This window comes from Doryrhamphus excisus, chromosome 1 (genome assembly GCF_030265055.1).
Source record: "Doryrhamphus excisus isolate RoL2022-K1 chromosome 1, RoL_Dexc_1.0, whole genome shotgun sequence".
Lineage (NCBI taxonomy): Eukaryota > Metazoa > Chordata > Actinopteri > Syngnathiformes > Syngnathidae > Doryrhamphus > Doryrhamphus excisus.
This window is the reverse complement of record NC_080466.1, coordinates 2,940,917-2,967,453: the sequence shown is the minus strand read 5'-3', so window position 1 is coordinate 2,967,453 and position 26,537 is coordinate 2,940,917. Positions and strand designations below refer to the sequence as shown.

At 44.5% G+C, this 26,537-nt stretch overlaps 2 protein-coding genes across 5 annotated transcripts; both read right to left on the bottom strand.

The window, feature by feature from the left end:
* Positions 1–1,239: 1,239 nt before the first annotated feature.
* cpz (carboxypeptidase Z) lies at positions 1,240–16,930 on the bottom strand. Of its 3 annotated transcripts, XM_058077509.1 has the most exons (14): positions 16,686–16,930; positions 16,293–16,412; positions 15,958–15,990; positions 9,268–9,319; positions 8,670–8,992; positions 8,384–8,599; positions 7,003–7,238; positions 4,540–4,701; positions 4,247–4,405; positions 4,024–4,159; positions 2,908–3,047; positions 1,996–2,095; positions 1,764–1,909; positions 1,240–1,688 (listed from the first exon to the last, which is right to left on the bottom strand). In XM_058077509.1, the coding sequence occupies exons 2-14, from the start codon at positions 16,384–16,386 to the stop codon at positions 1,485–1,487; spliced, it is 2,001 nt and encodes a 666-aa protein (XP_057933492.1). In that variant the 5' UTR covers positions 16,387–16,412; positions 16,686–16,930; the 3' UTR covers positions 1,240–1,484. The 3 variants fall into 3 exon arrangements, with proteins under 3 accessions (XP_057933492.1, XP_057933310.1, XP_057933402.1); XM_058077327.1 differs by having other exon boundaries at positions 16,293–16,930; XM_058077419.1 differs by having other exon boundaries at positions 7,042–7,238; positions 16,293–16,930.
* A 1,290-nt stretch (positions 16,931–18,220) lies between these two features.
* Positions 18,221–23,183, bottom strand: gpr78a (G protein-coupled receptor 78a). 2 transcript variants are annotated; one of them, XM_058078007.1, is made up of 3 exons: positions 22,270–23,183; positions 22,025–22,138; positions 18,221–18,853 (listed from the first exon to the last, which is right to left on the bottom strand). In XM_058078007.1, exons 1-3 carry the CDS (start codon positions 22,944–22,946, stop codon positions 18,613–18,615), a joined length of 1,032 nt encoding a protein of 343 aa, XP_057933990.1. In that variant the 5' UTR covers positions 22,947–23,183; the 3' UTR covers positions 18,221–18,612. The 2 variants fall into 2 exon arrangements, with proteins under 2 accessions (XP_057933990.1, XP_057934067.1); XM_058078084.1 differs by lacking the exon at positions 22,025–22,138.
* Between the last annotated feature and the right edge of the window lie 3,354 nt (positions 23,184–26,537).

The window sequence follows — 26,537 nt, the reverse complement described above, 5'->3', positions numbered from 1 at the left end:
TAATTGACGTATGACTTCCGCTTACGTACTGTGGTGTCCACTGACTTCCACAAAACATATTAAACCTATAAAAATAAAACATTATGTCTCAGTGACTTTTTGAACATGTCACTGTAAATGTAGATTATTTTAAACTATATTTTTTATTTTTACGTTTTACTGTAGTTGTTGACTTTGTTTTTAAGATGGCATACATTGTATTCAATCTCTTCGGTCATCTGGCGCCCTCTGTTGTTCAAAGCATACAACATCATCAAATTATTAGTTGTTTTTTTTACCGTTGTTAACACAATAAAGTATTTTTAACATAATTAGTTGGTTTTAATAAGCACAGACTCAGCTTCACATGTTGCAATGCAAAACATTACAGTGATTTAGAAAACACATCAACTGGATAATCACATCCACCAAGTAGCAGGAAGCACACCTGCTTCATTGAAATACAGCACTTGCTTATAAAGGCAGCAGTTACTGTAAAGCTATGTACTTCATGCAGTAATTTATATTTGTCTGCACTATACAGCAGTAAGAACTACTTTTTTTGTTCAGATTTTCATTGTTGATAGGTTAGTGTTGTGCACAGCACAAGTCAAAAGTCAAACTGGCTGGATGGCCACCATATTTTTATGTATTTGTCAATTAAAAAAGCAAAATAAATTAAACAAACAACCATTCACACTCACATTCATACCTATGGACAATTTGGGGTCACCAATTATCACTTTGTACTTCGGTAAGAGGTGCATTAGTAAAAAAAAAACAAAAAAAAACCTTAAACTGTATTATGGAAAGCAGGAAGTGAACAAATGTAACAGTTACTGATTGTAAAAGTACCAGATGGAGGGGTAGAATTTGCTTCTTCCTACTCCTTTTGGACATGTGGAGCTGATTATGGGATGCACTCAATTATAGTAATCTGATGCATGTTCAAATGAAATAAAACCATTACTATTACTATTAACCTAGCATGTTTTTGGAATGTGGGAGGAAACCGGGGTACCCACACATGCACGGGGAGAACATGCAAACTCCACACAGAGATGGCCGAGGGGGAGAATCGAACGCAGATCTTCCCCGATCTCCTGACTGTGTGGCCTCCTCTCATTCAATAAAGTAAAATACATTTAACATAATACTGCAAACAGTAGCTAAAACTCAATAAAACTGTGCAACTGGAATGCAGTCAATTTAAAAAAACAAAAACAAAAAAACAATAACACGTGCCAGATATTTCAATTTTATTCGACATATAAAACAATTGTAGCGTATCTGTTCTTCATTAGTAACAAAATAGAGTTTCGGAGTTGTGCTCAATATTGTAAAACTTCCAGAAAATACTTTATTGTCCTCTGGGGATAAAATAGAAAAACAGAACAGACAGTAACTAGTAGACAGTAAAATTTGTAACGTGTATATGAAAAATGATGCATCCATAGAATGTGCCCCCCTTTGCAGTGTGACGTTTGTTCTGTCCTCAAGTGAATTCAGACATTTCGCAAGAGCCAGTTTGGAGGTGAGATACCAGACTGGGAGAAGTAGCTCCACCACCAGGGTTTCTCCTGCCGCTCGATGCCGCCGTCATCTACATCTGGCTCGCTGTAGCGCTCAAACTGATTGTAAGGGTCAAATCGATCCCACGTGTCCGTCGTGGGGAAGAAGTGGTCGTCAATATCCGGTTCCACTGGAACCTGGATCGAGGACAAAAAATAGAGTTAAAAAACAAGATAAATTATCAATAACATCTGACTGAACACTTGACAAACCTTCTTCAAAACAAAGTCGACACGTCCAGCCTTGTTGAGGTTGTGAGGCAGATAAACCCGCTTGCTGACCCTGGAGTAACCTTTAGCTGTGGCTGTCAGGATGTGAGTCCCGGGGATCAGCAGCCGCCAGTAGTCTCCACTTTCAGCTGTGAGGACACGGAGCACATAAAAGGGAGACAAGTATTACAGAGAAGTGAAGGAAGGGGCAAAGCAACAGTCCTGACATATTTACCTGTGGTGACATCTTTACGAATCCCCCTGACAGAAATGGTGGCACCTTGGATCCCATTGCCGTCAACGTCTTTTACAACTCCTTTAATCCCCCGATGGACCTGCACAAGATGCACAAACTTAAACCATCAATGGATTCCATTTTAGCTGACCTTAAGAACATTGACTGGAAATTAAAATCAAATCAGCTACACTAAAGATAAAGTCACTTAAGCACTGTCATCTGGGCCAGATGAGGTGAGGGTGCTCATTCTTCAATGGAATAATGGAGCTTCAGATTGTGCAGGGGCGTCAAATGGCATCGCTCATGATTGAATGTCCTTATTTTGACTATTTCATTCATTCTTTTTCTACCGCTTTTCCTCACGAGGGGATGCTGGAGCCTATCCCAGCTGTCTTCGGAGTACACCCTGCCAGCCAATCACAGCGCACATATATAGACAAACAACCATTCACACTCACATTCATACCTATGGACAATTTGGAGTCGACAAATAACCTAGCATGTTTTTGGAATGTGGGAGTACCAGGAGAAAACCCACCCATGCACGGGTGGAATTGAACCCTGGTCTCCTAGCTGTGAGGTCTGCACGCTAACCACTCGACCGCTGTGCCACACCTTGGCTATTTCAGTTTAATGGTTATCTTGCTTACTGGAAACTGGTCCCATTTCTTCTTCTTTTTGCATTTTTCAGCTCTACTTAGAACCTCCTAAAAATGTAATTAGTTGCAATTATGGTCAGGAGTGTTGGTGGCATAGATAAATTAATCAAGATTATTTGTCGTATATACATAATAAATATATACCATAACTTTCATACCAATAAAGTTAAATATGATTTGCCATGGAATCGTGGCACAAGCACAGCGGTTTGGAGTCTACTGTCAATACTTGGGGCCATACTTGACTTACAGACTCAATAAAACTGAGCAAAGCTTCCTTGTTCCTCTTCCATTCTGGGTAAAGTTCAGCCTCTGAGGGGAATTTGTCACAGCCGAGCTCCACGGTGATCTCCAGACAATTTGTGTGCAGGTAGTTGAAGTCTGACATGCCTACAATAAAAAATAAAATAAAAAAGAATCCCATTCACTGAAAAAGTCACCATTAGCTTACTTGTTTTAGCAATGTCATTGTGTGAGCTGCTTTAGCATGGGTGTAAAAAGTGCGGCGCAGGGGCCTTTGGCGGCCGATAGCACATTTTTTATCAAATTATTATTCTAATTATTATTTAAAATTATCAAATAAAAACACCAAAAGTAGGCCCACGCTACATCGATACATCGCTACATTCCAACTTCGGTCCCTCACACGGAAAAACGTGCCATATAGCACGCTGGTCACGAGGCAGCAGTTACACCCATGAGACATTATCATAACACTGAATCAGCCATGTCATTTCTGACATACAGCGAAAGCAAGTTCTCCTCCTTTCCCTTGTGGAAGTGGTAATTTCTTGCCTTTTTATTTCGTCTTTCTTCCCATTCTGAATAAATTGGAGTGCTAACTATTTAGCCGGCTAATGCTTAAACCGTCTTTTATGTCCCCGGCAGTGATCCCGTAGCCTGTATATTATGGTGGTTCTCAATTATTTCCTGTCATGCCCACTGACAATTTTTATTATTATTTTTTATTTCTGTGTATTGTACAGACTCAACTCCAACCATCAAAATGCAACAAAATGGAGAGCAGCTACGCATTCAAGAGTCAAATTGCAACAAATTACAAACATACATGTTTGCAGGTTTGCACCCCCCCCCAACCCCCCACTATTTAAGAAGCATAATATAAACACATATGTTCATTTTCACTTCCATGGTGATGGCGTTTCTTTGTTTGCACACCGCCGCTTGGGAGACATAATGAAGTCCAAAAGGTAAACTAATAAGCAATGTTAGTCTTCCTCAGTGTGACTGTACAGGCATGCACCATATTGACGGACCAAAATGACATTTTTATATCATTTACAGAAGGGCCTTTGAAACCACTGGTATGCGGCCATCGGTGGAAAAAGTTAAAACTTTTTCTCACCTCCAGCAAAACTATACCACAGTGCCCCGTTGATGATGCCCTTAGTCCGGTAAAAGTTGGCTCCGCATCGGTCTGTGTCATTATTTGACATGGTGGCATGGGCATCGGCATACGTACGAGCCAACTGCTTAAACACCTAAAGATGGTTATTATTGATTATTGAGAGAGGTGACTTGTGAATAGGAAAAATACATCAACATTTTCCAATTGATTCATCCTTTACCCGTTCATCTGCCGTGGGTGAGAACATCTTCTCCTCGTGAAGGTGTCTGGAGAAGTCAAAGGGGTAGGAGACCACCAGTTCACCTCCATGGAGGCTGGCAGACTGAACGAAGGGGAGTGACCTGGTCCACTTCATGACTGCGAAGGTCTCTGGTGCCACCTGCAGTGCAAAAACAAGTACTGATTTCTGCATAGCAGATCCAATATACACACATACACAAACAGGACACATAGAACAGTAACATTGCCGTATTGATTGAAATGATCAATATGCGTAATGAAATTTCATCATACCTTCCCAAACCAATAGGCATCGGGAATCGGGATGTGGTCAGTGCGGTAGTGCCTGCTGCGACGGTTCCGGTAGAAGACAGATGTGAGGTCAGGAAAGTTGCGGTTCAGGTCAATGTTCTGGGCGTTTGTGCGACCATTTGTCCAACCGTTCAGTAAGTGACCCTGAAACATGTCGTTTCAAACAACTAGGAGAGTAAGACACTGTCGGTGGGTGTTGATGTTTATCAATCTGCGATGATGATTGCGATGATGGTAATGTATGTTGAGGAGCAGGCATCATGGGAAGCACAAGTTAGTCAAGAGAATGTCTGCTAAACACCATTGTTAACATGTAGACAAGACCATATATCCCACAAATGTTAAGGACATTTGAGCACACATGTGATCAGTCCATTGTGAAACATGCAGAGCAGAAACACAGAACACATGGAGATGACTTGAGGAAAGTCACCCCCTCAGAACCTTTAGGCTTCAGACAAAAGTGCAAAATATAATACAGTAAACCTCGGATATATCGGATTCAATTGTTCCCACTGGTTTTGTCCGATATAAGCGAAATCCATTATATGCGTATACCGGAAAATGTCCGTTTTACGCATATATTGGATTTATATCCGGTATATCCGTAAATCGGATTTTATCCGTTATAAAAAGGCACTTCCTTGACTATGTTTCCAATGTACCTGGACGCGCAGGCAACGCTGCAGACGCTGCAAATGACGTCGTATAGCGGCCTGTCACGATTCGGCGAATCGGAGCGCCACGATGCGGCCATCCGATATATGCGAGGGAAATTTAATGGAAATGCATTGGAACGGGACTGGACATTTTGTCCGAAATAGGCGAAATCCGTTATGAAAAATCCAATATATGCAATGAATTTTTATTGGAAATGCATTACAGAAAAATCGGTTCTTTTTTATCTGTCCGTTGTGAGCGAATTTCCGATATATCCGAGTCCGATATATCAGAGGTTTACTGTACAGTACTGTACAGTAACTCGGACTCCGATATATCCGAGGTTTACTGTACAGTACTGTACAGTAACTCGGACTCGGATATATCGGATATTTTTCTGTAATGCATTTCCAATAAAAATTCATTGCATATATCGGATTTTTTATAACGGATTTCGCCTATTTCGGACAAAATCTCCAGTCCCGTTCCAATGCATTTCCATTAAATTTCCCTCGCATATATCGGATCGCCGCATCGTGCCTAGCTTAATTAACAATTTGTTATGCTCAGAGTCCAATAAAGTTAAATTCTCATTACCTTACGTCTCTTTTCATTGCCCAGTCCAGGTACATTGGAAACATAGTCAAGGAAGTGCCTTTTTATAACGGATAAAATCCGATTTACGCATATACCGGATATAAATCCGATATATGCGTAAAACGGACATTTTCCGGTATACGCATATAACGGATTTCGCTTATATCGGACAAAACCAGTGGGAATAATTGAATCCGATATATCCGAGGTTTACTGTACAGAGCAACATGTTAGATGTTAGATTAGATGTTAGAATGTTCTGGTTAGTAAAGAAATGGAGTGGAAAGAGCCTTTGCTTTTGTCTCCAGCAGGCCAGACGACCGTGACTCAGGTCTCTGTTGCTCAGCGAGTAGACTTCAAAACAGTTCTGCTTGTGTGCAAGTCCATGGTCTGGTGCCAAAGTACATCTCTGACAGGTTAGAGCCACATAAACTCTCTCAGGTACACGGTGAGGCTGAATTTCACTTTTTATGCTGCCACAATTCTCAACTTTGCCAATGTTCAAATCCAGGCCTTGCCAAAAGAGCTCTCCCCATGAGGGGTCAGCTTTTGATTGAAAATAAATATTCTGCAAGTGTACAAGCTCTTAAACCAAATTCCAGAGTTATGTACTTTCAAATACCATAAATTCCGGACTATAAGCCGCTACTTTTTTCCCAAAACTTTCAACCCTGCGGCTTATTCAGTGATGCAGGCACCGTTTGTGAAGAAAGTTATATTATTATTATTATTGTTAATTTATATTATTAAAACTTTGAAAACTCTCTCTGTGTACCGTCTTTCTTTGTAAATATGTTTACATGTTTTAATGTGGGCACATGCGGCTTATATACAGGTGCGGCTTGTGTATGTACAAAATCGGTTTTCCTGTAAAAAATGTAGTGGGTGAGGCTTATAATCAGGTGCGCTCTATAGTCCGGAAATTACGGTAAGTCTCGTGTTTGTACTCATTTTGGCCTGGTTTTGACAGGTGAGGGAAAAACATGCAGGAGGTGGAAGGCATAAGCACAGTCTGGAGTCACTAATATCTATTTCTGTTGCGATGAATTTAACATGTCAACTTCCCTCCTCAAACCGTCAGATCAGAGCGTCATGCCTTCGCCTCCCCGCCAGAAAGTCGCAAGCAGCAGATTGGACTGACAATGGATAATGGCGATTTGTCTGTTTTGTACCGTTAACAATATTTACTTCCTGGTTGATGAGCTCCGGGTCATTGTTATCCTCTACCTCTGCGGCGGCCAGCTCGTAGCCGTCTGGGTTCATGGAGGCCAGGATGTGGATGCGGGTGGTGTTGATGAGGGCTTGAACTCGCTGGTTCCCCAAGTTGTACTCTGAACACAGGTATTGGGCCAGGTAGATGAGCAACTGGCGGCCCAGTACTTCGTTGCCGTGCATGTTGCCTATGAGCTTCACTTCTGGCTCCACTAGGGTTTAAAGACAAGAAGCAAACACTGTTGAAATAAATTTACAAGCATCATCTTTAATAGTATTCCAGTGTATATATAGTATATGTATAAGTATAACAATAATAGCATTAAAGTGAAACCATGAGCCACTGGATTCGCAACAGATATCGATTGTTATTCATCCACAACCACACCTAATGGTGCTAGAATCTGTACACAATCCCTAAAATGAAAAGATCACAGTTCTTGCATGACTAAGAAAGTGAAAGTGCACATTTTGGAGTGGCCTTTTATTGTGGCCCATCTAAGGCATACCTGTGCAATAATCATGCTGTCAATTCATACCAATGAGGTTGATGAATTATGAATGCATCCAGAATATAAAGCCAAAAATTAGTATGCGGATCAAAAAGATCCGCTGTGGCGACTCCGTAACCAGGAAAAAGCCAAATGAAATAACAAACCTACACAATATTAAAACCAACTCATTGTGTTCTGCGTCCTGATTGGCTAAAGGAGAACCCACACACTGTGTTCTGTGTACTGATTGGCTAAGGGACTGTAGATCATTGTCAATCAAGCTCCTATTGTGTTCAATTGCTAGCAAACAGCTAGCAGTGTGTATGTTTTTCTCCCTGATAAAACCCACAATTTCGAGGAAACATTCTGCACCCAAAAAGGTAGAGCAAGATGCTAACCATCGCACCAAAAGTTGGACTTGTGGACATGCTGAAGAAAGGTAGAAGTTACGCAGTTATAGAGCGCCATTATGGACTAAATTCATCTTCGATTTCTTACATAAAGTTGCAGGAAAATAGTGCTATGTTTTAACAATGATGCAAAAACGCTACAGCGGAACGGTGCCAGGATGAATAGGCACAGTCAGAGGAGCTGTCAAATGTTTGAACTTTGAGAAATATCAGAAAACGAAAATGCCAGTCTGAGAAAAGTGTATGGTGGGGGGGGGGGTTTACAGCCTTAAAACATACTGTATATAATAATTGTAAAAAATAAAGCTGACTACTTTGAGGATTTCACCTATTTTTGGAACCTAACCCCCACCTTAAATGAGGAACTGCTATAATTTGTGTCACACTGTCAATAAATATGTAAATTAACAATTTTGTGTCCCTATTTGAGCTCCAATAAGTAGTTTTACTTACACAGTTCATGCTGTCCTGGATTGTTGGTGAACTCCATCACCAGTAAATCTCGTCCCTCAGTGCTACGGCCAATGCTGTAAACATGAGCGATGTGAGAGCACTTGGCCGCCGTTCTCTTCAGTAAGCTGTACATCTGAGTGTTGGACGTGTATGTGAACTGGATGATGGTGCTGGGTTCTTCAGGTGAAAGGCTGGACCTCGTTAGCTCCTGCCTGGCTGAAAGGTGAAAGATACGGATTAAGTTTTGAATTCTAGAACAGGGCCGAGAAGAGTTTGGCCTTTTTACCTTTCAGCGCCGCAAGTGGGTCAAAGCAGCCCTCTTGGTCGCTTGCAAAGAAGCGATCACAGTCCAGGAAGTAAGGCCAGGCCATTTCTATGGCCTCCAACGCGTGAGAACAGTCCCTTCTCAGGGCCTCACATGTGCTGCGACACGGCTTGATCATTTTGTTATCCTTACAGGGCGATGCAAGCACCGAGCAGCCCACGAGACGTATTTCAGGGGAACACTCTCCATTGAGGAGCCCGTGGATGACACTCAGGAGAAGATACTCTGCCCCTGATTCCGCTTCAAAACGAGTCCGGTGCCCAAGGATGTTGGGGAATATGGTTCTGGATGTGACATAATTCATGAAAGCTGTTATCTCCACCAAGCATAAAAGGGGTTTGTTTGTTGTTTTGTTGGTCAGTTAGCAGGGTGACACAAAAACGTCATGACTGATTTTCTTACATTATTCTAACAAAATGGGCACACAAAGAAACCCAAAACAACTGAGTTTAATTTTCGGGTCAAATTAAACAGTGCATTGAAAGCCACCGTATTAAAAGAATATCTTTGATATTGAATGGAAGGCACTGATTCAGTTCTCTTACACTCTAGAACCCACCTAGAGTATCCTACATCATGACAGTAGCTCAGGTGCAGATCCGTGCAAGTAGCTAAGGAGTGAAAAACAAATGTTATTAGGCAAAGTTTATCCATGCTGAGTTCAATGATGATGATGATGGCAAAACATGAGTAATTCTAGGATTTACTAAAAATTTCAACCCAATACAGCATTTTTTTGCGAGTATATTACAATTACTAGTACCGTTTTGCTTGGCCTGTTTCAATGTATACCATTCTGATGAATTACTGCTATTATGTTAATATTACACACGTCTGAGGTTATTCAATTTCAAGTGGTGTGCAGGATGTGATAAATCTACCCTATAAGCGCCTGCTGCCTCTTGCAGCAGAGCAACACAAAAAGTAGTTAAACCAGTGGTCTCAAACACGCGGCCCGCGGGCCAAATGTGGCCCGCAGGACACTAATTTGAGGCCCCCGCCTTGATATGAAAGTTTAATGTTAGTGCGGCCCGCGCAAGTTTGATATGGATGCTGTATGGTATCATGTACCCAGAAAAAATTATTACTTTTGATTCATGTTCATGTTAATGGTTAAATAACTGTTAATAGTTATCCTCCCTATCCGTGTGGAAGTGGTAAGTTTTGGCTATTTAAGTTTAAAGGAAATAACTTGGAGGCTACCGTTTAGGTCGCTAGCTCTCTAGTTTGCGAGTTAGCATGTGTCTCAAGACCCCGCAGTTGCGCAATATGTTGTAAATAAAAAAAGAGTATAAATGTGACTATAGTCGTGTTTTGTCATGTCTACAGTGTCACGCCATTGCGTGACACCATCTTACTGCTCCTGGAGCAGCCTACTGGTTTTGTCACCATTGGCACTTGCCTGCCACTCATGCTCTCTCTCTCCCCTCAGGCCCCAATTCGCCCTGATGGGAGGAGCTACCCGGCCAGCCACAGGTGTTCTCAATCACCACCTTCCATTTAGGCACACCTGTGGCAGCAGGAAGGCGTCGTAGTATTGTTCCACATGGACGCACGCCACTTGCCTGTTTGGACCTGAGCCTTTTGCCGTCTTTTCCACCACCACATAGTGGTGCCAAGTCTCCTGCCCGACGCCTTCCTGCCAGCCAGGTAGCTGCTCCCTACCGGCACTAAGAAGTTAGTTTTGTATAGCCTTGCTAGTCTTTTTTGTGGTGCCTTTTCTGTTTGCTCTCCATTTTTGCACCATAGTTTTTTGTTGTCACTATCCTGCTTTTTGAGGAGGCAATAAAGACCTTTTATTGCAAACTACTCCTGCCTGCGTGCTTCTCTTGGGTCTTACCCTCTCCTCGGCGTGACAGAATACTACGACCAAATGAAGCATGGACCCCGCAGAGCAGGAGAAGATTTTTTTTGCCCTCAAAGCTCACGGTGAGTCCATCAGCCGTCACGAGCAGATGCTTGAAGGCATGGCTAGCCTTATTAAGGAGATCCATGCCCGTATTCCTGCCCCCTCCTCCGACGAGCCTCCGACAGTCATGCCTCCTCTCCCGCCACTTGGCGCCTCTTCCCGCGAACCCAGCATTCCCCACCCGGCCCGGTATGGAGGAGACTTCGGCCAGTGCGGGTTGTTTGTTCACCAGTGTTCCCTCACCTTCGCCCAGCAGCCCGCCACGTACACCACGGACGCAGCCAGGGTGGCCTATATGCTCAGCCTCCTCTCTGGCCGCGCGGCTCGCTGGTCCATGGCCATCTCCGAGAAGAGACCGGAGCTACTGGTCAATTTAACCTTGTTCGTGGCTGAGATGAGGAGGGTGTTTGATCACCCCATGCGAGAGCGGGAGGCTGGAATGCGCCTGCTGTCTATTCGCCAGGGCGGCGCCTCCGTCGCGGACCATTCCGTCACCTTCCGCATTCTGGCAACCGAGAGCAATTGGAATGAGAAGGCGCTCCGCTGCAGTTTCCTGGGGAGCCTCAGCCCTCACCTGCAAGATGAACTGGCCGCGCGGGACGAGACAAACACGTTGGAGGAGCTCATCGCCCTCTCCATTCGGATGGATGGCCGCCTGCGGGAGCGCGCTCTCCAACGTAGGCCAGGACGGATCGTCGTCCCACGCCTGGCGCTGCCAGCCCCTCCAGACAACCTCCCGGACCCCCTCATCCCCCCTTCGGACATCAGCGGACCCCCGTTGGAGGCTCTTGGCGGGACCGAACCCATGCAGCTGGGGGCCAGCCGCCTGTCATCGGCAGAGAGGGCCCGACGGCTGCGACTTAGTCTTTGCCTGTATTGCGGAGAGGCGGGGCATTCCATCACCAGGTGCCCCGTGCGTCCCAGGAGCCGACGCCGCTCCCCCTCCAGCGAGGGATCACAGAGGACCTCACCAGTCATCGGACGCCTCCAGATTGAAGGTACGCTGTCGTGGCGGGGGGAGGCGGTACCTGTCCAGGCACTTATTGACTCTGGAGCTGATGATAATTTCATTGACTGTAACTTGGTTTCACGCTTCAAATTACCCACTGTAAAGTTACATCCTCCCAAGTCCGTTCGCTCTCTCGACGGGGGTCACCTCGCTAGTATCACTCACCAGACTTGTATGTGCGCTCTGAGTCTCACTGGTAACCATCTAGAGACTATTAGCTTCTTTGTCATCCCTTCTCGTTCGGCGCCGGTGGTCCTTGGTCTTACTTGGCTCAGACAGCATAACCCTGTCATTGACTGGTCTGTATTTAAAATTACCAATTGGAGTGATTTCTGCCACTCCAATTGTCTGCGTTCCGCCTCGTCTCCCAGTTCTCACCCTGTCGTGTCGCCACCGGTTCCTCCCGACCTCTCTTTTGTGCCCGAGCAATATCACTCCCTTCACCAGGTTTTTTGTAAGGATCGTGCCATGTCACTTCCACCCCACCGTCCTTATGATTGCGCTATCGATTTGTTGCCAGGAGCGCCACTCCCCTCTTCGCGCCTTTATAATATCTCTCTGCCTGAGCAAAAGGCTTTGGAGGATTACATTTCTTCTTCGCTCGCGGCTGGCCACATACGTCCCTCCTCCTCACCCCTGGCGGCAGGGTTCTTCTTTGTTAAGAAGAAGGACGGCTCCTTGCGACCCTGCATCGATTTCCGCGCCCTTAACAAAATCACGATAAAGAACAAATATCCTCTGCCCCTGCTCGACGCTGCCTTCACCCCCCTCCATAGTGCTGTCATGTTTACTAAACTGGATCTACGCAACGCTTACCACCTTGTGCGCATCCGTGAGGGCGATGAATGGAAAACTGCTTTCAACACCCCGCTGGGACATTTCGAGTACCGCGTCATGCCGTTCGGCCTCACTAATGCACCCGCCGTTTTTCAAGCCCTCATTAATGACGTATTACGTGACATGATTGGACGTTTCGTGTTCGTCTACCTCGACGACATCCTCATTTTCTCCCCCTCTGCCTCCGCTCACTTCCAACACGTTCGCCTGGTGCTCCAGAGGCTCTTAGCCAACCGTCTGTTCGTTAAGGCTCAAAAGTGTTCTTTCCACTCCTCCTCCGTGCCATTTTTAGGGTTTATCGTGGAGAGGGGCCAACTCAGACCCGACCCCGCCAAGATCCAGGCGGTGGCCGAATGGCCTACTCCTACATCAAGGAAGCTTTTACAGAGGTTCCTGGGATTCGCTAATTTCTATAGGCGCTTTATCCAAGACTTTAGCAAGGTCGCGGAACCTCTGAACAAGCTCACATCCTCCAAGACACCCTTTTTATGGTCCCCTGCGGCCGACGCGGCCTTTAACCACCTCAAATCATGTTTCATTACCGCTCCTTTACTTGTTCACCCTAACCCTTCTCGCCCCTTTCTTGTTGAGGTGGACGCGTCAGATACGGGGGTCGGGGCCGTGCTCTCCCAGCGCACTAGCACGGACCATAGATGGCACCCTTGTGCATTCTTTTCCAGACGTCTGTCCTCCGCCGAGCGTAATTATGACATTGGCAATCGTGAACTCCTGGCAGTCATCCTCGCCCTGCAGGAGTGGAGGCACTGGTTGGAGGGGGCGGCTCACCCTTTTGTCATTGTCACGGACCACAGGAACCTGTCCTACATCCGCTCCGCCCAACGGCTGAACCCCCGCCAGGCACGCTGGGCCCTCTTCCTCACTCGTTTTGATTTCACCCTCACTTACCGCCCAGGCTCCCAGAATGGAAAACCCGATGCCCTGTCCAGGATGTTCGCACCTCCGGTGGAGCCCCGCCCTCGGGAGACCATCCTACCCGAGTCCCGCATCCTGGGATCGCTCCAATGGAAGGTGGAGAGGCGGGTGAAAGAAGCAAACAGTCAAGCACCTCCGGTCCCTGGCTGCCCACCCAACCGTCTGTTTGTTCCCCAAGACCTTCGCTCGGAAGTCCTGGTTTGGGCTCACTGTTCCAAACTCGCCTGCCATCCGGGGGCTAGACGCACCGCCTTTTTGCTTGCTCAGAGGTTCTGGTGGCCATCCCTGCACTCCGACATCAGGCGGTTCGTAGCGGCCTGCACCACCTGCGCTCGGAACAAGTCCTCTAGTCTGGCATCGGCGGGGTGGTTGCGGCCCCTTCCCATTCCCTCCCGCCCGTGGTCTCACGTGGCCATGGACTTCGTCACTGGACTACCAGCTTCGAAGGGCTTCACCGTCATTCTCACATTCGTCGACAGATTCTCGAAATCCGCTCACTTCATTCCGCTCCGCAAGCTGCCATCGTCCATGCAGACAGCCCAACTCTTGGTCCAACATGTGGTGCGTATCCATGGCATTCCACTGGACGTGGTATCGGACAGGGGTCCGCAATTTGCAGCAGCCACTTGGAGGTCATTCTGCAAGTCTCTGGGAGCCACAGCGAGCCTCTCCTCTGGATACCACCCACAGACCAATGGCCAGACGGAGCGAGCAAACCAGGACTTGGAGGCGGCCCTGCGGTGTGTATGCCACCAGCACCCCACTTCCTGGTCCCTCCACCTGCCGTGGGTGGAGTACGCCCACAACACCCTCGTTTGCTCCTCTACGGGCCGCTCTCCTTTTCACGTCGCCCAAGGATTCCAGCCACCCCTGTTTCCCACCCAAGAGGCGGAGTCCTCCGTGTCCTCGGTGGCCTCCCTGCTACGCCGTGTTCACCGGGTATGGCGAGACACTCGGGCAGCACTTGTGCGGTCATCCAGACGTAACCAGAGGGTGGCCGATCGTCACCGCAGACCAGCTCCTGACTACAGGCCCGGTCAGAGGGTTTGGTTGTCGTCTCGGGACCTCACGTTGGCTGGTGGATCCAGGAAGCTGTCCCCTCGGTTCATTGGTCCCTTCGAGGTGGTGCGCATGATCAACCCTGTGTCCGCCAGGCTCAAACTCCCTCCGTCCATCAAGAGATACCCAGTGTTTCACGTGTCCCTCCTGAAGCCAGTTGCCTCCTGCGAGCTTAGCCCTCCACCCGTGCCTCCACCACCCCCCCGGCTTCTAGACGGCCATCCGGCATTCGCTGTTAAGTCCATCCTCGACGCCAGGAGGCGTGGCAGAGGGGTGCAATTTCTCATAGACTGGGAGGGTTACGGCCCCGAGGAGCGTTCGTGGGTTTCGCGCGCCCTTATCCTTGACCCGTCCCTCATCTCCGACTTTTATCAGAGATTTCCCGATAAACCAGGTAACCCGGTAGGCCCGCCCGGTTAGTTGGGAGGGGGGAATACTGTCACGCCATTGCGTGACACCATCTTACTGCTCCTGGAGCAGCCTACTGGTTTTGTCACCATTGGCACTTGCCTGCCACTCATGCTCTCTCTCTCCCCTCAGGCCCCAATTCGCCCTGATGGGAGGAGCTACCCGGCCAGCCACAGGTGTTCTCAATCACCACCTTCCATTTAGGCACACCTGTGGCAGCAGGAAGGCGTCGTAGTATTGTTCCACATGGACGCACGCCACTTGCCTGTTTGGACCTGAGCCTTTTGCCGTCTTTTCCACCACCACATAGTGGTGCCAAGTCTCCTGCCCGACGCCTTCCTGCCAGCCAGGTAGCTGCTCCCTACCGGCACTAAGAAGTTAGTTTTGTATAGCCTTGCTAGTCTTTTTTGTGGTGCCTTTTCTGTTTGCTCTCCATTTTTGCACCATAGTTTTTTGTTGTCACTATCCTGCTTTTTGAGGAGGCAATAAAGACCTTTTATTGCAAACTACTCCTGCCTGCGTGCTTCTCTTGGGTCTTACCCTCTCCTCGGCGTGACATACAGGGCTCTAATAATGCTTTGTTCATTTTAATCTGAAAAAAATAATTTGTCTACCCACCAACTATATGTGGTTTCTTAAGTTTTTATTATTTGCCGTTTTATTATTATTATTATTATTAAATTTATTAATTACTGATTGATTGATTTTCTTTATTCTTGATTTGTTTATATATTTTTCATCTTATTTTGTGCAGAAAAATAAAAATTAAGATATTTGAGAACAGTGGAATGTTTTATCAGAGCTTTTATTGTAGAAAATTGGAAACAAAACACTGAAAAAGTTTGTATATTTTTCTGTTTTTAATAAATGCGTTTTTTTTTTTTTGAAAACCTGATGTGGCCCAGCCTTGCCCAGACCCAAGCTCCAGTGACCCCCAGGGTAAATTGAGTTTGAGACCCCTGATTTAAACACTTCCAGCAGTTCTTGACCTAAAATGTAATTTTAATCGCCCTTAGAACCTGAGAGACACATGCTTGTATGTCGAAAGCTGGAAAAAAAATATAAATGACAATGTAAATTGCCTAATGACTTACGTTTTTCTTCAGGCACACTGTTGCTGCATCTTCCTGTGTAAAAAGGGTAAAAAGAAAAAACACATTGGTGTGCTGTTATATATTTAAACACTAGAGGACGCCATTGTCAACCAAAGGGATATTGCTCAACTGTATGTGTTTTTTAAAGAAGTGCTACTTTAACGCTATATGAATACAGCATCCAGCATACCATTGGGTAACATATCATTGTAGAAAGACAACTATTGTATATAATGCATTCAACATAGGCCGTGTGTTACATAATGGGACGGTCCTTTGATTTTAAAAAAATAAATAAAAGTATCTTACAGACACAACATTTAACATTAACTCACCTAAAAACTCGTCTCCAGGATGGCAGGTTTGTTGCGGTGCGCAAAAACAACTTTTCGTCAAAGCCAGAAACAGCCCCAAAAGTCCAAAAAGCATGTTTTTACGCTGCAGACTGCTTGACACTAGTGTGTGATGTGGCAGATTTCTTAGTCTTCTCGAAAAGGGATGATAATTACCACCCAGTGCATGGAAACCCCCTTCCTTTGTGTTTGTGCAGAGCATCCCTCAACCGAAAAGAGTTGTTCCACTCCAAGCTTGTGTCTTAACTGCTGCACTGATCATATTTCACTGCACTGATGTATGTGTGTGCGTGTATGCGTGTGGTGGGGGTGGAGAGAAAGTAGCTCAAGTATAAGTGCAATTAAAACCAGTGCCACACCAACCACAAACCTCACCTCCACGTCACTGCTTGCCTCTCAACCAATGCCAGCCGGGAGTAGCCCTAGCTTAGCCATGATTTGGAATATTACTATCGCGAAATTATTATCATCTGTCTAATTTGTCTCACAACGTTCTGACCCCAGCTAACGTTCCAGTCTCACAATGGTAGGAAGAGCCGACATCGAAAGATCACAAAGTAACGTCACTATGAAGAAAAAAGACAATTTAGCCCTGCAGTAACTTTTCTGGTGCCGCGCTTGCTAACTCTTCAGTAAGAAAAGTAGCTATTGGCTGTTCTCTACAAGTTGCTATATGGTGCCATCCTCTAATTTGCATATCATTTGCATATGATGCTGTAAATGCTGTAGGAAAAAAGTATTGCTTTGTAGGAGAGACAAAAAAAAGGAGTAAAAACACATTACGTTACTAAATTACTAAATTACGTTACACGTTGTTAAAACAAAGTAAAAAACAAAGACAAAAAAGTGAGTAAAAACACATTATGTTACAAAATTACGTTACACATTACTAAAACAAAGTAAAAAACAAAGACAAAAAAAGTGAGTAAAAACCCATTACGTTACTAAATTACTAAATTACTAAATTACGTTACACATTACTAAAACAAAGTAAAAAAACAAGACAAAAAAGTGAGTAAAAACTCATATAACTAAACTAGAAAATTTCATCAAAATAAAATAACAAGTAATATTTTGATCTTTACTTTGCTAAACTTTTTAAAAATTAGCGCGATTGTGTGGAGTTTGCATGTTCTCCCCGTGCGTGCGTAGATTTCTTACGGGTACTCCGGTTTCCTCCCACATTCCAAAAACATGCTAGGTTAATTGGCGACTCCAAATTGTCCATAGGTATGAATGTGAGTGTGAATGGTTGTTTGTCTATATGTGCCCTGTGATTGGCTGGCCACCAGTCCAGGGTGTACCCCGCCTCTCGCAGACAAATATATAACAATATATGACGTAACAATTATTTTGCACTTTATTTTGCATCATGGCTCACTGAGAACACAAAATGCAAAAAAATGCGTGCTTTGGCTATACTAGAAAACTCCCCAACGGCGTCAGAAAAAGTTGAAAATATGTTGCCAGCTGTGGTTGAAATGTTGCCAGATTTAGCACCAAATTGCCAAGTTGGCAACACTTTCTGGTACCTCTTGTTTGAAACACAAAAAACCAGAAATGTTGTGGGGTGATTACCTTTTACAGTCTGTACTCTGAAATATACTGAAACTCAACATCAATCAAACCTGATTGGTAGAAAATGAATGAATTTATTTGTGTTTGCACACGGCTGATTACAGAAATAAATTGTTGCGGTTAAACAAACGCAAATCCTGTGATTAGCATGTATTTTGTTTGTAGCATTCATTCTACTTAGCGCTATTCAGGTTGTGTTTGAATCATTTGAGCAATGGTTCTGTTAGTGGAAATGCAACAAAATTACACAAACAAATCCCAGCTTATAGTCCAGTATTTATTTTGTTTTATGTATTTTACAATCACAGAATGTCAGACTCATGACACGTCACTCACGAGTCAATGTAATATGTTTTTTTTTTTGCACATGAATAACAGTTCTTCACAAAGTCAATGTTACTTGAAATGTACAATACAGAAAGAAGCACATACAATGAAAATAAATATATGCGGTGTACATTTTTCATGTGAAGTACTCCTTGGCGATGCTTCAGAAGCAAACTGATCAGCCCTCTGGAAAACAACAGTCAGAAGCTAACAAAAGGACATTTGGGACACACAACAACATTGTTGTGTGTCCTTTAAACAAATAAATTGGCCACATAATCATGTGACCAAGCCCTCGGTGTCAGTGTCCTTGAGCAAGGCACATATTCTCTTCCATCTGACCATCAAGCAGATGGAGTGCAATCTCATTACAAATAGCTGCATGTTGACTTCAGGTTCAGGTTACTCGGGTACAGTTGTCTTCTGTGGTGTCGAAGGTGCTGCTCCAAGTGCTGGCAGACAGCAAGTAATGATCCTTTCGCATGAAACGGCTGATGACACGAACCAGAACCTTTCTGTACTGGTGCCGCAGAAGACAGTAGACAAACGGATCACTGGAAGCCTTAGCGTAGCACAGACATTTGGTGGTGATACCCCAGTACTGTGAGATGTGCACGGAGGGCAGCAACTCCACTAACCTGCAAGAGGAACCATGAAATTAAACGTCAGAAACGATAAGTAATACATAACGAAAGCAATAACAAAAGTAAAGCAGAATTGTTCTAAGTAATGTTGGAGCTTGGGCAGCGTAGGGAAAATTACTTTACCGTATTTTCCAGACCACAATGTGAAAGGTTTGGATGTCTCTGCATGCTCTGTTTTACACCGAGTTCTAATACCAGTGCAACAATTTCCTTATATGGTCATGCCCTCACGATTTGCATGGAGCATGGAGCAATAGCTTCCAGTAAATGTTTGTTCGGGTGGGAGGGAAAGCTAACTTGCCTAAAGAGCCACGCATCCGGCAGAAGTGGTTGGAGTTGCAGATTCATTCATTCATTCATTTTCTACCGCTTATCCTCACAAGGGTCGCGGGGGTGCTGGAGCCTATCCCAGCTGTCTTGGGGCGAGAGGCGGGGTACACCCTGGACTGGTGGCCAGCCAATCACAGGGCACATATAGACAAACAACCATTCACACTCACATTCATACCTATGGACAATTTGGAGTGGCCAATTAACCTAGCATGTTTTTGGAATGTGGGAGGAAACCGGAGTACCCGGAGAAAACCCACGCATGTTCTCCCACGCATGCACGGGGAGAACATGCAAACTCCACACAGAGATGGCCGAGGTTGGAATTGAACCCTGGTCTCCTAGCTCTGAGGTCTGCGTGCTAACCACTAGACCACCGTGCCGCCCGAGTTGCAGATTCCTGGCCGGCAATACAAAAATATGTCACTGTTTTGTTGTTGAAGTCCGACGCCTTTCCAACATTACTTGGTCATGTTGAAGAGTCAAAAGAGCAAGATGAATGTACAGTAAACCTCGGATATATCGGACTCGGATATATCGTAAATTCGCTCACAACGGACAGATAAAAAAGAACCGATTTTTCTGTAATGCATTTCCAATAAAAATTCATTGCATATATCGGATTTTTTTATAACGGATTTCGCCTATTTCGGACAAAATCTCCAGTCCCGTTCCAATGCATTTCCATTAAATTTCCCTCGCATATATCGGATGGCCGCATCGTGGCGCTCCGATTGGCCGAATCGTGACAGGCCGCTATACGACGTCATTTGCAGCGTTTGCAGCGTTGCCTGCGCGTCCAGGTACATTGGAAACATAGTCAAGGAAGTGCCTTTTTATAACGGATAAAATCCGATTTACGCATATACCGGATATAAATCTGATATATGCGTAAAACGGACATTTTCCGGTATACGCATATAACGGATTTCACTTATAACGGACAAAACCAGTGGGAACAATTGAATCCGATATATCCGAGGTTTACTGTAACAATTTATCAGTGTCCCAACTGTGTTTGTTTTGTGTAAGTAATCAGCTCGGCCGCTATAAGGAAGTCCTCGGGAGCGTTTGGGAGTGTGACCAATCACAGCATATGTAGTGGGCGTAACTGGTGGAGGAGCTCGGACGGGAAGTAGGAAACCTGGATTCTGGAAGATCTAGAAAGCTTTTTGTGCGGGTTGCCATGTGTAGCTGCTCTATAGGAGTCCACAACTCAATTAAAAGGGTTTAAAATGAGCATAAATGTAGATGGGTAGTAGGTGCTAGTGCACACAAGTGTGAACACACAAATGCAGTATCATATTTAGCATAGCATAGAAAAGTAACAAAATAATCTTCATTATACTAGTATTGTAGGGCGGCACGGCGGTCGAGTGGTTAGCGCGCAGACCTCACAGCTAGGAGACCAGGGTTCAATTCCACCCTCTGCCATCTCTGCCATGGTTAATTAGCAACTCCAAATTGTCCATAGGTATGAATGTGAGTGTGAATGGTTGTTTGTCTATATGTGCCCTGTGATTGGCTGGCGACCAGTCCAGGGTGTACCCCGCCTCTCACCAGCACTCCCCGCGACCCTCGTGAGGAAAAGCGGTAGAAAATGAATGAATGAATGAATACTAGTATTGTCTCCAGTGACAGTACAGTATATTATATATAGCTGCAAACTGTTGTGTGTTTATTTTAAATATAAATACATCAATATACAGTAGTTTGTAAAGTATTTCTTCATTTGGTAAACATGTTTAAAAAAGTTCAAAACTTGTTAATTTGCCCCAGTTCTCAGGCTCTGCGTGAAAGATTCACTATTAATCCAAAAATATACACAAAAAAGCTAATTGCATAACAACGTAAAGTCGCAGGAATGTAACCAAATGGAAGTCTACATTAAAAAAAACACAGTAATATCAAGTTCTGAAAGTATAGAAATGAAAGCAGCTGGTTACCTTGTAATAACATAAGGTGAAAAGCAGAAGGCTACCTGTTTAGGTCGCTAGCTCTCTAGTTTGCGAGTTAGCATGTGTCTCAAGACCCTGCAGTTGCGCAATATGTTGTAAATAAAAAGAGTATAAATGTGACTATAGTCGTGTTTTGTCATGTCTACAGGGCTCTAATAATGCTTTGTTCATTTTAATCTGAAAAAAATAATTTGTCTACCCACCAACTATATGTGGTTTCTCAAGTTTTTATTATTTGCCGTTTTATTATTATTATTATATTTATTTATTAATGATCGATTGATTTTCTTTATCCTTGATTTAATTTTATTTATTAAAGGTTAAATAACTGTTAATACTTATCCTCCCTATCCGTGTGGAAGTGGTAAGTTTTCGCTGGCTCTCTAGTTTGCGAGTTAGCATGTGTCTCAAGACCCTGCAGTTGCGCAATATGTTGTAAATAAAAAGAGTATAAATGTGACTATAGTCGTGTTTTGTCATGTCTACAGGGCTCTAATAATGCTTTGTTCATTTTAATCAGAAAAAAATCATTTGTCTACCCGCCAACTATATGTGGTTTCTGAAGTTTTTATTATTTGCCGTTTTATTATTATTATTATTATATTTATTTATTTATTACTGATTGATTGATTTTCTTTATTCTTGATTTGTTTATTTATTTTTCATTTGGTAAACATGTTTTAAAAAGTTCAAAACTTGTTAATTTGCCCCAGTTCTAAGGCTCTGCGTGAAAGATTCACTATTAATCCAAAAATATACACAAAAAAGCTAATTGCATAACAATGTAAAGTCGCAGGAATGTAACCAAATGAAAGTTTATTTTAAAAAAACAGCAATATCAAGTTCTGAAAGTATAAAAATGAAAGCATCTGGTTACCTTGTAATAACATAAGGTGAAAAGCAGAAGATGAAGGAGCCGATGAAGATGCAAATTTTTTTGGTGGCGCGCTGCCTCCTCTTCTTCTGTTGCGCCAAACACCTCTCCTTCACACTGATAAGACAGACAGAGAGAGAGACGGATGAATTCACGCCTGATATGACAACTAATATTAATGATTGACGTGATGACTTAAGCAGAATGCGCATTACGTAATACAACAAAGGAATAGTCCACATCTGTACCTGGGGTGAATGTCAACCAGAAGGAGCAGAGTCTGCACCGTGATCACGTCTATCCTCTTGCAGTGGGACTTGGCCACTCTTAGAACTTTGAGGTAGGAGAAGCACAGTACGGCCAGGCAGAAAGCAAAAGTGCTGCAGTGGAACATCACGGTGAAGGTGGCGTAAGCGGCCAGCTGAGACCTTCCCTTATCGGCGAGATGAGCGGTGCATGAGGCGTACGTGTGGCTGTAACCTCCCCACTCCATCAGTAGCTGCGTGAGAGCAAAGGTGAGCGACTGCAACCAGGAGTAGACCACCATCAGCAAAGCATCCCGGTATCGCATCTTGCTGGAGTAGCTGAGAGGAAACACCACCGCTATCCATCTGTCCAGGCTGAGAGCCGCCATGCTGAGCATGCTGTTGGTGGTGAGGAACGTTTCTGCAAAACTAACCATTTGGCAGAACAAGTTCCCGAAGGGTTCCGCGCTTTTGGCCACGCCGAAAAAAGTAGCGGGCATGTTGATGAAAGCGAGAAGGATGTTGGAGAAAGACAGATTCAGGATGAAGATCCCTGGTACGTGGGACCTCAACTCGGAGCTCTGGGTGAAACATAGCAGCACCGACAAGTTGGTCACCACGGAAACAACACCCACAACCACTATGGACACTTCCAGGAGGAACTCCGGGATGGTCATCATTCGAGGCTCCACCTTGGCAACACTTGTGGCTGGAGATGCTAGAAGAAACCTACATGGTCCCACCCATCTACATGCGTATGAAGAGAGCTGTCCAGTGCTGAAACGCCCAAACTGCAACAAGCTACCTCTGATACTTCAGTAATTCTTTCCACTATTCTGGACTACCTGCATCTATAAGTCCAGAGAAGGAGTGTGTGGATGGTGACTTGTTCTCTCTCTCGCTCCCTCGCTCCCATCTCTCTCACTCCCTTTTCTCTTTGAAGGCTCCCAAACATGCGCACTAGCCAGCGCCTCCTCTCATGCTGGAGATGCCGTGCACCCTGCACGTGCAGCCGCTCGCTGGCTCATGTGACGCTTGAACAATATTCATGCAAGCAGCACTTAATATGGGCATGTCAGGGTGTTTGCACACTCATTTAGTCTGTTTTTCCCCGGCTAGAAGTCAGTTAGCGCCACAAAGAACGCAAGGAAAAGGGAATAATGCATCATTATCATAGATACAGCTATATATTCAAATCAGAAAATGTACCTTTTTTATTGGTATTGGATAGAAATACATCATATGCATCATACTGAGAGGTGTTTCTAATATTTAAATAGTACATTTAACCAAAATGCCAGATGCAGTGCTAAGCAAACTACTACTAAATATGGCTTGAATTAGAATTATAACTGTATCATCATCTTTTGTCTCCTTGCTAAGTTAGACGAGAGGGGCAAAATATTAGAAATAATCTGCACATATCTGTCAAACCTCAGATTCGGTACGCCACAGATTCTGTTTTCATAAAAAAAATTTCCCAAAAATGTTGCCTTGGTGGTACAGTCTCAGTTGCACGTATTGTACATAATGAAATCAAAGGCATAGCTGACACTGTATTGAATAAATAACCCGCCATGGTGCCAAGAGCAATTTTTGACATTTTTTTATGCATGTAAAACAAATTATTCTCTATAAAATGTATTTTCGCGGGGGTGCTGGAGCCTATCCCAGCTGTCTTTGGGCGAGAGGCGGGGTACACCCTGGACTGGTCGCCAGCCAATCACAGGGCACATATAGACAAACAACCATTCACACTCACATTCATACCTATGGACAATTTGGAGTCGCTAATTAACCTAGCATGTTTTTTGGAATGTGGGAGGAAACCGGAGTACCCGGAGAAAACCCACGCATGCACGGGGAGAACATGCAAACTCCACACAGAGATGGCCGAGGGTGGAATTGAACCCGGGTCTCCTAGCTGTGAGGTCTGCGCGCTAACCACTAGACCGCCGTGCCGCCCAATTGGATTTACAGTAAACCTCGGATATATCGGATTCAATTGTTCCCACTGGTTTTGTCCGATATAAGCGAAATCCGTTATATGCGTATACCGGAAAATGTCCGTTTTACGCATATATCGGATTTATATCCGGTATATGCGTAAATCAGATTTTATCCGTTATAAAAAGGCACTTCCTTGACTATGTTTCCAATGTACCTGGACGCGCAGGCAACGCTGCAAACGCTGCAAATGACGTCGTATAGCGGCCTGTCACGATTCGGCGAATCGGAGCGCCACGATGCGGCCATCCGATATATGCGAGGGAAATTTCATGGAAATGCATTGGAACGGGACTGGAGATTTTGTCCGAAATAGGCAAAATCCGTTATAAAAAATCTGATATATGCAATGAATTTTTTATTGGAAATGCATTACAGAAAAATTGGTTCTTTGTGAGCGAATTTCCGATATATCCGAGGTTTACTGTATTATTATTATTATTTCTTGAGAAAACTACCTCGGTTTTCATACATTACGATTTTCATCAAACTTTTGCGAATTAATTTATTCCGAAAACCGATGTACCACTTCAAAACTGCATTGACTCTTATAAGAAAGTGTTGTTGTACCTTGTGTTATAGCCAATGAGTATATGTATGTGAAAGAAATATAATTAGTAACTAAGTTCCTGTACTTTCAACTAAACACAACACAAGAATACCACCACGATTTAAGTGTGACCGCAATGACAGATTGAGTTCAGTAAACAGCAGGTGAAAAAAAAGGGGGGGGGGGGGACTCGCTTGTCTCCATAGCAACACAAAAATCTCCAGTGTTCTCATCACTCTTTGAACTTGATCTCCTCTCACGCTTTGATTTGTATCAAATTCTGATCAAATATCAGACATTGATATGTGTCATCTTTCTATTGGCGTATTTCATAAAGTGTCATATACGGGAAGGTTTTCATAAAGATGGTACCCCCCTTAACCCCCACCCCCAGCATGCAAACTGCAGCGTGCTACTGCATGTGAGCACACGGGCCGGTTATTCCTTATGATATGATACATAACGCACGCAGTATACGTTATCTAAGCACCTCCCCCAGATGTTGTTTTTCCTTGGGGCCCCCATAGGCTCCATTTATATTCAATCATTAACAGGCAGTCGCAAGATCACGTCTAGTGCTTTTATTTTTGTCAGCCGCTATCCTCGGTGGAACTGATGCCCCTCGTGCATCTCAGCTTAATGATTGAAGGCAAAACTGTAAGAAAAATACTAGGAATGACAAGAAATACCACCCAACCCCCCCCCTCTCTTCAGTGGGAACCCACTAAGTGGTCACATGCTTCCTGTGCGTTCTCGGGGCCGGGGAGGCGGTTACGCAAGCAACACAATACTGATGGTACAAGCACTTAAAAGTGCTGTAAGGAGGGTGAGGAGTCCACCCGGCCCTTAAAACGGCCCATGGCAGTATGACTCTATGTACTATATGCTGCTTATGCAGGATGATTACATAATTCCACAATTCCCACGGTCGCTACCACAACATGGACCTCATCGCCTGAGAAGGATTTCCTCCTGTCCACGTCCATCTGTCCTGTCTGAGCTTTTCTGAGGTTTGATGCCTTGCAGGTTTATGTACAACCTTAACCTCGGTGTTCATAGCAAGGGATTGTCTGTGGAGTGTCAGGTACTGTGGATGTGATAATAAACGATGCTATGAAAAGGACCGCAATGCAATGCCAAGTCGTGGGTGTTTCAGGAGTGTGTGTAAATAAGTCTGAGCGCTCTGCGAGCGTTCTGCGCATGCACGCTAACTCACATGTGCAGACATACACAGAGGCACGCTCGTTTTCCATCCACGCTTACTGTCACTCCACGCTCGCTTCTCCCTCGCTTCCATCCCTCCCAGTCACGTGCCGATAGTGGAGAAGTCTGACTGTCGAACGGCTGTGTGATGCTAATGCCAGATGAAAATAGCATGTGAACAATGCTTTAAGTTTGCTGCTGGTATTGATCCACGGCTGTTGGAAAAAGAAGCTTTTAGCTTTTGTCGAGTCGAGCTTTTGCAGATTACCTGCATTGCTTAAGAACATCCAGTTTCAGATTTTGTATGAACAAAATTCCAATGTTTTGGAATTACATTTTTTTTTAAACGGATGAAATGAAAGTCAGCTAATATTAGAATGATGGGTGATATGGATGTGATAAATCTAGCCTATAAGGGCCTGCTGCCTCTTGCAGCAGAGCAACACACAAAATATTTAAACCAGGGGTCTCAAACACGCGGCCCGCGGGCCAAATGTGGCACGCAGGACAC